Below are 9,828 nucleotides of genomic sequence, written 5' to 3' on the forward strand. Positions count from 1 at the left end.
GACCCGATGGTGAGAAGCAGGGCCGGCTTTAGGCTGATTCGGCCGATTCCCCTGAATGGGGCCCCGTGCCTAGAGGGCCCCGCGCAGCTGTCCACCCCACCCCTGCCCACTTCCCCCTCCTCCCCTGAACGCTCCACCCCCCTTCTCCTCCCCCTCCCCTGCTTCCGCGAATCAGATGTTTGCGGGAAGCCTGAAACAAGCAGCAGGCAGGAGGTAAGCTGGGACGGGGAGCGGGGGGGACCGCGAGGAGGGTTCCAGCGCGGCGCGGCCCAGTCCGGCCCTGGCCGAGCGCGCGGCTCCCTCCAGCCTGGCCCCAGCCGAACGCCCCCAGCCCGGTCCCGGCCGAGCAGCTCCGGCCTGGCCCGGCTTGGGCCCCGCAGCGCCGGTCTCGGCCCCGGCCTGGTCCCGGCCCCAGCCGAGTGGCTCCGGCCCGGCCCTGGCCCCGGTCCCGGCCCCTGACCCAGCCCCGGCCAAGTGGCTCTGGCCTGGACCCGGCCCCGGCCGAGCGGCTCCAGCCCAGACCTGGCCCTGGCCGAGCGGCTCCAGGCAGCGCGGTGAGGGGGTGTTGGAAGAGGGCAGGGGAGTTTGGGGGGTTGTGGGGAGGTGGATAGGGGTCAGGGCATCAGAGGGCAGGGAACAGGGGGATTGAATGGGGGCAAGGGTCCCGGGGGGGCAGTCAGGAAGGAGCAGGGGTTCCGAGGGCAGTTGGGGACAGAGAGAAGAAGGTTTATGTCTGTCTTGCTCCAGACTATGATGCATTGGATGTAGCCGACAAGATTGGAATAATCTAAAGTGCATCCACCAAGAGCTGGGCACATGAGATAATAAACTTTGTAAAACCAAAAAAATGGGTTTCAGAGTGGTAGCCGTGTTAGTCTGTACCAGCAAAAACAACGAGGAGTTCTTGTTATAGTCCTCGTGGGTTTTAGCCCATGAAAGCTTATGCCCAAATAAATTTGTTAGTCCCTAAAGTGCCACAAGGACTCCTTGTTGTTTTTCCTGCTAACTGGGGCGCTCTCTCTGGTCTCGCTCTGTCATTGCTGGCCCCTGTTCTGACCGGGCGGGGACGGGGCATGCACTGCTTGCCCACTCACTGGGTGTCTCAGTGCTGGGGCTGTTTCCTGCCCAGCCAGTTGCCTTGTCCATTCTTGGCATGTGGTCTTTGCTCTGGCCACCCTGCCCTGCTCCGTTCTTGGCCTGACCCAGTGACGACGGTGCTGGGCTTTGCCGGGGGCCCTCATGATGGAGCGCCTCACTGGGGTCCCCATGCAGGTTGGGGGGCCACTAGCCGGGGGGCCTGGAGACAGCAGGCTGTGCTCCCCACTGGCTGGTCCCTTCTCCTGCTGGACCTATGGGGCGCTTGCACAGAGCTCCCGCCCACCCTTCCCCCTTCACCTCACCCTGTTTGCCCTGCGTGGAGCTGTGGGAAGAGGATCTGTCTTGAAGGGGGCCTGGATCAGGGAGGGGAAACCCGAGATGGGGACTGAGCGGACTGAGCGACAAACAGCAGAGCCTCAGCACGCAGCCCTGGCCTCCCAGGTCTGCCTCCTCCCACCCATTGCTGCTAATGAGATGCCACTGCCAGGGAGGGGGGTATTTCTCTGCCCTGGGGCACCCCTGCAGGATCAGGCCCTGGCAAAGGGGGCAGTGGATTTGACCTGGGAATGTTGCAGGGGTCAGGGGAGTTACATTGGGGATGGGGGGCTTCCCTTGAAGGAAGCTACCTGAGCTGTAACCTGAGCCAGGAGGGGGGTTGGGAGAAGTGACACCTTCTGGCCGGGAGACTGAACAAAGGAGAGGAGGAGCAGAGGGGAAGGGGGAGAGAGCTGCTGGAGGAGGGTTTTTTTTGTTTTCAGTTTTGGGCTGGGTGATGCAACGCAGGGAACCCCAGGCTGGGGGCTAAGCTCCCTAAACCCCCAGAAGGACTTGATTGAGGGGTTCTGGTTGTACCTACACGCTCTGCTTGGGACTGTGTTCCTGTCATCTAATAAACCTTCTGTTTTACGGGCTGGCTGAGAGTCACGGTGAATCTCAGGAAGAGGGGGGCAGGGCCCTGACTCCCCCACACTCCGTGACAAGCGGCATGGAGGATCCATGTATCTGGCTGAGCCGAGCTGAGTGATATCCCTGGGAGCGAGGCCCCAGAGCTGGCCAGCATGAGAGCAGGGACTGGGAGCTGGCAGGTGCGTCTGGTCTGGGAGGACCAGCTGATGTCAGCTCTGCAGCCAGGAGGTGGAAATGGAAGCCAAATCCCCCACCCCCTGTGGCTGTGAGGATGGCACATAACACCCTATTATAAACAGCTGCCACAACCCACCCCAGAGGTGGCTGTACCTAGTGATGGGAGAGGTGGCAGAAGGCGGTTGGGAGGGTCAGTGGCCGAGGACCCTGGCATCATGGGTTGAGATCACAGAGACATCAGGTCGATATTGATCCTTTATTGCCCAAAGTGGGGAGGAGAAGCGAAAGTCAGAGGCGATAATGCTGCTATCCCAGCCATCACACACCAGGGGGCGCTGTTGGAGCTGGGGGGAGCAGTGGGGGCTGATGGTTCCCTCTGGGAGGCATGCCCTGAGCCAGCAGGGGGAGTTGCCCGCTGTGGACGGTGCACGGGCCTGGGCCTGGAGAGGAGGAGAGGGGTCAGTGCGGTGCGAGCAGAGGTGCCCCCCGGGGAGGGTGCAGGGTACAATGGGGGGCCATGGGGCTGGGCTGGGCTCAGAGGGATCTGATGGCCAGAAGCACTGGCATGTGTCTGGCCTGGCACAGCGCTGCCCTCCCCCATGGACACCATCACGAGCAAAGCCCTCCACTTCCCCCCTCCCCACCTGTGGTGTTCACCTCACGGCCATGCCCAGGTGTCGGTGCCAGAGCTGGTCTCTCCTTGATCGGACTCCTCCGGCAGCTGGCAGGCCTCTGCGTCCTAGGGAGAAGGGACATGGCGTCTCCAAGGGCATTGCCAGCATGGGGCTGTGGGGGAGGTGCCCAGGGCCCCCTGCAGCAGGAGGGGGGATCCAGGAGCGGTGCCAGGGTTTTTGGTGCCCTAGGTGGGGGTCCTTCCGCGCTCCTGGTCGTCGTCTGCAATTCTGCGGCGGGGGGGGGGTCCTTCCACGCTCCCGGTCTTCGGGGCACTTTGGCGGCGGGTCCCGGAGCGAGTGAAGAACCCGCCGCAGAATTGCCGCCGAAGACCCGGAGCGCGGAAGGACCCGCCGCCGCTGAATTGCCGCCCCCCCCAAATCCTGGTGCCCTAGGCGACCGCCTAGGTCGCCTAAATGGAAGTGCCGGCCCTGGGGGGATCCCTGCTGGGGGGCAGGGATCCCAGTGCCTGGGGGAGGCAGGGACCCTAGTACTGTGGATGGAGGTTGGGGGGGGAGGCATTCCAGAGGGGAGGATGGCTGGGGGAGGCCTGGGGACCCCAGCGGGGAGGACAGGGTGACAGCTCCCTTCCCGCCCCCCCAGGAGCTGGGTCAGTTTGCCATAGCAATGCCCTTTATACCATGGGCCTGATCCTGACCCCTCCCTGGGGTGGCCCCGCAGTGACCCCCTATGGCCCCGCAGCCTGTGCAAGGAGCTGCAGGGACCCTGGGCACTCAGCTTCCCCCTGGCGACTAGGCCACAGCCAAGATTTGTCAGCTGCTGCGAGCAGGGTCCCAGAACTGCTCCCTTAGCTCCGGCAGTTCCGGTCCCTGGGCAAATAAGGGGCCCTTTGTGCTGTGCCACCCTCCCAGCCCCCCGTGTCTGGGGCAGAGCCGTGTGCAGTGACCGTTCCGAGGGGGTGAGCAGGGACCCACGCCCTCTGAGGAGCTTGCTGGCAATCTGCCACTGTCAGGCCACAGCCAGGTGCAGGGAGAGTGGGAGGGGTAGTGGCTAACGCCACCTGCCCCATCTCTGCAGCCTGAGATCTTTGCCCGCCAGCGAATGCTGATTCCCTGGGGGTGGTTTGTAACTAGCCCCCTGGCTCTTCTTGCTGGCCTATCGCCCCCTCCAATCTCTTACCAGACAGGTGGTGAGCGGGTCCTGGGGCACCCTTAGAACCTGCAACAGCCTGGCTTGGTAGGTCGAAACAAAGTCGTTGCACTGCGGAAAGACGTAGAGCCTGGGTCATGGCCCCCGTGGCACCGAGGTGTCGACTGCCCTGTGCTAGAGAGTGACCTCACTGACCCCCAGCTCTGCCCGGGGGAAAAAACCCAGGAGTCCTGGCTCCCTCTCAGCCCCCCCTGCTCTAACCACTAGACCCCACTCCCCTCCCAGAGCTGGGGCTAGAACCCAGGAGTCCTGGCTCCCAGCCCCAACCTGTTCTTCTAACCCACTAACCCCCACTGCCCTCTAGGAGTCCTGGCTCCCAGCCCCCCAGTTCTGACCCCTAGGTTCCACTGCCCTCCCATGGATGGGAAAAGAACCCAGGAGTCCTGGCATCTAAATCCTCCCCAGCTCTAACCACTAGACCCCACAGCTGAGCCAGGCTGGTGCTTTTCTAACACATACTTCAGCTCCTGCCCCCACGGCCCTGCTTGATGCGGATGAGTCCTCTGGGGCACTGGCCCACGCCCCATGGAGATGGCTGGGGACTCTCCCTTCTCCTAGAGCTAATGGGGGGCTGGGCTGGGGGACCCCAAGCAGATCTGAGCCATTCTACTGACCCTGGGGGAACTCCCGAAGTGCCGCTTGCATGTGCCGTTGAGGACGTCTCCAAGGTCCCAGCCAGGCCTCATGTGCTGGAGGTCAGGCTGGGCCAGGCTGGTGAAGGTCAGGCAGAGGTCACAGGCATCGCTGGGGGGCACCAGGCCACCTGGCACATGGAAAACAAGGATCTCACCCTCTCCCCTCTGGGGCATTGTGCCTGCCCCCCAAGGCCCTGCGCTCCTCTCCTAAACCCATGGGGAGAGGGGGCCCCTCGGCAGCAGGTGGGAGCAGGACCAGCATAGTCAGCTCTATGCTGCTCCCCTCCTGACATGTAGGGCCTGGCCGGGGGCTGAGTGGGCATCCGAGGCCAGGGCACGGCCTTCGGGCAACGGCTGTCACTTAGAGCCACCCCAGGGCTGCTCTGCAGTATGGGGTGCAGCCAGCTCGCAAGCTGCCAGTGGCACTGATTCTGGTACCTGCTCCCCCTGCCCCCCTGGGAAGGACCCCGGTTTGATCCCCACTCATTCCCCCCTGCCACAGACACCCTAGGTCCCCTAGGTCTCCCTCAGCTGGGGGGGGGGTGTCCCCTGTGTCCTGCACAGGGTGTGTGAGCCCATGTCCCAGGGACCAGGCCGTACCCCCATTGGCTCAGATTTCCCTGGCATTGTGCCCAGCAGGGACAGCAACGCCCCGGACTGGCAGCAGCCGGCTGATGCCCCCTGGCTCCGTGGCAGAGGGAACAAGTGGGAAAACCTTGGGTGGGTGGGGACTCCCGGCACATCCGCAGGCTGATACAGATCTCCTTGGGGTCCTGCCCATCCTGCAGTGCCGCCGTGATCTTGGGTTTGAACTTCTTCATCACGTAGCGGCAGAGGCGCCGCAGACTCCTGCCCACGACTCCGCAGAGCTTGTCCTCGGCCTCGACGATGGAGTCCTGCACGACACCAGTCCGGGGTTAGGACACAGTGCGGGATGTCCCCCCCACTGCCTGAAGGGGGTAATCGCCGGGCCCCGTCCTGAGACCACTGTTGTGACTGCCCCGGACACTGTCCTTGCAGGATGTGTTGTCTCTATGGGATGCTGGGCCAGGGGGAGGGCCCACCCCCCACCAGGGGAGAGACACAGGGGCTGTGTCCATGCACCGCCCCCCCGCCAGGGGAGAGACACAGGGGCTGTGTCTGGGATTGGGGGAACCCTGACCCCAGGGGGCCGTGTGGGCAGCAGGTGGAGGGGGGGACAGTGGGATCTAGGTCTTCCTCTCCCTCCTGGTTGTACCAGGGCACTGGGTGCTGCCCATGCCCCCTGGCACCAGTGGCAGATGGCAATGGAGCAGACCTCCCCCGCTCCCCACAGCCTGGTCTCAGTGCCCACCTGCTGCCCCCCCGCTTCCCACAGGTGCTGGAGCCAGGGGCCCTGGTGTACCACTGGGGCGATCCCCCCCAGACTCAGGGCTGCCCCAGATGGCACCAGGGCCCTCACCTCGTCGGGGTCGTCACCGACCATAGACTTCAGCTTCTTCAGGATGCTGGTGCAGATGGTGCACTTGATGGAAAGAGCCTGCTCCCGGACATGCCAGCTCTGCTGTGCCAGACACAAACCAGGAGTCACCACCTAGAGTGCCCCACATCACCCTGAGCCTCCTGCCCCCCATGGACCCCTCAGCCTCCCAACCCTGAGTCGCCGGCCCCCCCACAGACTCCTCAGCCTCCTAGCCCTGAGCCCCCTGCCCCGCACAGACTCCTCAGCCTCCCATCCCAGAGCCCCACCACCACCACCCAGCCCCCTTTGGAGCTGGGATGGGATCAGAACAAGGGGCGGGAGCCCCCCGGCTCACCTGTGGCATGTGCTGCTCAAGGAGCTTGCAGTCTTGCTGCCGTCTACACTGAGCCGCTGTGCCCAGATCCCTGCACCAAAACTCAGGGCCCAGCAGGCATTGCTTGGGGACCAGCTCCTGGGCGCAGAGGGCTGCAGAAAGAGGGGCACAGCAAGGAGCAAAACCGGACTGGGTTGGGAGTACAGTAGCTGGTGGGACTTATTTATTATATGCTACAGCAGCACTGAGATCAGGGCCCCACTGTGCCTGGCGCTGCCCAAACCCCTACCGAGATCAGGGCCCTGTCGTGCTGGGCACTGTCCAGACCCCGCCTGAGATCAGGGTCTCGTCGTGCCGGGCGCTGCCCAGACCCCAACGGAGATAGGGGCCCCGTCGTCCCGGCGCTGCCCAGACCCCAACGGAGATTGGGGCCCCATCATGCCAAGCGCTGCCCAGACCCTGACCGAGAAATTGAGGAATTTGAAGCCCAGGGTGAGTGATTAGTCCAAGAGGGTCTGGGATATAGAGCAGGACTGAACCCAGTTCTCCTAAGCCCTAGCCCCACTGGGCTTGGGTCAACTCAGTTTGGAGCCGGTGGTGGGCATGAATTTGCCAGCTCTGGAAAAATCAGTCAAGAAACCAAGGATCTGGAATAGACAGATCACCTTGAATGCTCTCTGAGACACTGGCTCCCCGGCCAGGGTGCTGTGCCAGGATTGGCTGCAGCTGGGATTGGGGGCACCTAGGGTGACCATACATCCCGTTTTGGCAAGGACAGTCCCTTTTTTAAGCCCTGTGTCGGCCATCCCAACTTTTTTTTTGGCAAAAGGGGGCACTTGTCTGTTTGCTCTTGCCAACTTGATCAAACAAGAGCAAACAGGACAAACGCCGACGTTCGTCAAAAAGTGGGTGTGGAGGAACGTGTGTGTGTGTGAGGGTGAGCAGAGATGCCAGCTCCACACAGGGAGGGGTGGGAGGCTTCAGTATCCCGTTTGCCCATTGGGAAATATGGTAACCCCGTCACCTGGCCAGGGCGCTGTGCCGGGATTGGCTGCAGCCGGGATCAGGGGCACCTGTCCAGGGCGCTGTGCCGGGATTGGCTGCAGCCGGGATCAGCTGTGCCTTCACATGGCGGGAGGCTCCCCTGGGGTGGGTGGGCCCTGGATGTGCTGGAAATCCCCCTGTACTGGAGTGACGTTCATATGCAGGGGCACTGCCAAGGCAGTTGCCAGGCTCTGCAATGCTGGCTTGGGGGAGGGTCTGGTTCTGCCCTGGGTCTCTCCCGTGTGACCTCCCCCAAGGACTGTGCTGGGGAGGTGCCCCTGCGGGTGACACCTGCCGGCGGCCGCTTACCTGAGCCCAGCCAGAGGAGCAGGAGGAGAGGGGCCATGTCAGCGCCGGCAGCACACTGCCTGCGACGTTCCCTGCCCTGGCTTATAACGGGGCTGAGGTTGGCCTCCCCCCTCCGTCAGTGTCACTTCCCCTCACCCCAGCCCCGGCCCCGCCCTTAACTCTGATCTGTGGGGTTTCACCAGCCACATTTCCTGCCTTGCTCTGCAGGCGGGGGAGTGACAGCAGCCTTGTTCCCTGGGCCCTTTCAGCCCTGCCTGGGCCTCGGGGGCGCCCTCTGGCCTCCACCACAGCCATGCCCACCCCTATCTCATAGGCCAGTGCTGGGGTGTGTGTGTGTTACAAGTGCCCAGGCTCAGTCTCTGGAATGGCTCTACTTGAAGTTCAGACAGGCCCCTCTGGCAGTGTGACACCCCTTGGGGCGCCCCCTCGGCTCCAGCACCTCCCGGGACCGACCTCGGAGCGTTCAGCCCCCTGCTCACCCTGTGAGCTCCCAGCAATGAGCCCGCCTGGATGGGACCCCAGGGGAAGCCTGAGGCCCCCAAAGGGCCCTGCCCCCCAAACTCGCAGTGGCTCCCAGCCAGCGTGCGACACAGACGGGTTATTAGTCTCCAGGAGAACAGAGCTTGTTAGCATCGAAAGCAGGAACGTTCAGTAAAGTCCATCTTGGGGGGCCCAGAGCCCAGAACCCTGCCCCCGCCGAGTCCCACCCAGGAGACTGCCCAGCCTCAGTCCCGCCCAGCCGTTCTTTGTCTCTTTCATGGGCAATTTTCTTAATGTTTTGTATGAATACTGGATGTGCCTCAGTTTCCCCCGTGTGTTGCACAAGTGGTGGGACAAGAGTGTGTGATCCTTGCAGAGACCCCGCAGGTCAGACAATGGCTGACACTCTGTATCCTGGCAACTGATGGCTGGGGCCCATCCTCTGCAAGGAGCCAGCCAGAGGAGTTGGGGAACAAAGAGAGGTAGAGGCCAGGGGACCGGCTTGCCTCAGGCTTCCCCTGGGGTCCCATCCAGGCGGGCTCATTGCTGGGAGCTCACGGGGTGAGCAGGGGGCTGAACGCTCCGAGGTCGGTCCCGGGAGGTGCTGGAGCCGAGGGGGCGCCCCAAGGGGTGTCACACTGCCAGAGGGGTCTGTCTGAACTTCAAGTAGAGCCATTCCAGAGACTGAGCCTGGGCACCCGTGACAGGGACTCCCACCCCTCCCTGCCCCACAGGCCTCAGGCCAGTGCTGGGGGTGGGGCTCCCACCCCCGCACTCTCAGCTCACCCAGTCTGGCTGGCAGGGCCGGCTCCAGGGTTTTGGCCGCCCCAAGCAGCCAAAAAAAAAAAAAAAGCCGCGATCGCGATTGCGATCTGTGGCGGCAATTCGGCGGGAGGTCCTTCGCTCCTAGCGGGAGTGAGGGACCGTCCGCCGAATACCTGGATGTGCCGCCCCTCTCCGGAGCGGCCGCCCCAAGCACCTGCTTGCCAGGCTGGTGCCTGGAGCCGGCCCTGCTGGCTGCTCACGTATTTTTCCACCACAAAGACAGAGCTGAGAAACCAATTCTCCTTCCCTTCTTGTGGCCCCACAGCTCTGCAAAGTGCGGCTTGCGAGGGACAGGGGGGTGCTGGGGGGTTGCTGAGGGAGGGGCTCCGGGGCTGGGGGCCCAATGGGATACCCAGAGTCACCCCTCATCAGAGCCCCAAACCCAGGCCAAGCAAACCTGGCTGCTGCTGAAAAGGGGGTGACGACTCAGTAGGGGGTGCAGCCCTCGCACTCTGTGCTGGCCCCACAGGGGCGCTGTGCTGGAGGGGGTGGGGGGGCTCGGCGGGGGTGGGGCAGAGGGCTCAGCAGGAGACACTGTGCTGCAGGGGGTGGGGGCTCGGCAGGGGGTGCCAGGCTGCAGAGAGCAGGGTGGGGGCTCAGCAGGGGGCTCTGTGCTGCAGGGGGCGGGGTGGGGGCTCAGCAGGGAATGCTGTGCTGCAGGGGGCGGGGTGGGGGCTCAGTAGGGGGTGCTGTGCTGCAGGGGGTGGGGTGGGGGCTCAGCAGGGGACGCTGTGCTG

At 63.8% G+C, this 9,828-nt stretch overlaps 1 protein-coding gene across 3 annotated transcripts; it reads right to left on the minus strand.

Moving 5' to 3' along the window:
• Window positions 1-2,423: 2,423 nt before the first annotated feature.
• On the minus strand, window positions 2,424-7,844 carry LOC128832089 (prosaposin-like). Of its 3 annotated transcripts, none has more exons than XM_054019148.1 (8): window positions 7,787-7,844; window positions 6,455-6,585; window positions 6,100-6,198; window positions 5,374-5,554; window positions 4,638-4,786; window positions 3,994-4,074; window positions 2,839-2,920; window positions 2,424-2,621 (listed from the first exon to the last, which is right to left on the minus strand). In XM_054019148.1, exons 1-7 carry the CDS (start codon window positions 7,821-7,823, stop codon window positions 2,840-2,842), a joined length of 759 nt encoding a protein of 252 aa, XP_053875123.1. In that variant the 5' UTR covers window positions 7,824-7,844; the 3' UTR covers window positions 2,424-2,621; window position 2,839. The 3 variants fall into 3 exon arrangements, with proteins under 3 accessions (XP_053875123.1, XP_053875121.1, XP_053875122.1); XM_054019146.1 differs by having other exon boundaries at window positions 6,100-6,201; XM_054019147.1 differs by having other exon boundaries at window positions 2,826-2,920; window positions 6,100-6,201.
• Window positions 7,845-9,828: the final 1,984 nt, after the last annotated feature.

The sequence above is a fragment of the Malaclemys terrapin genome, chromosome 2 (genome assembly GCF_027887155.1).
Source record: "Malaclemys terrapin pileata isolate rMalTer1 chromosome 2, rMalTer1.hap1, whole genome shotgun sequence".
NCBI lineage: Eukaryota > Metazoa > Chordata > Testudines > Emydidae > Malaclemys > Malaclemys terrapin.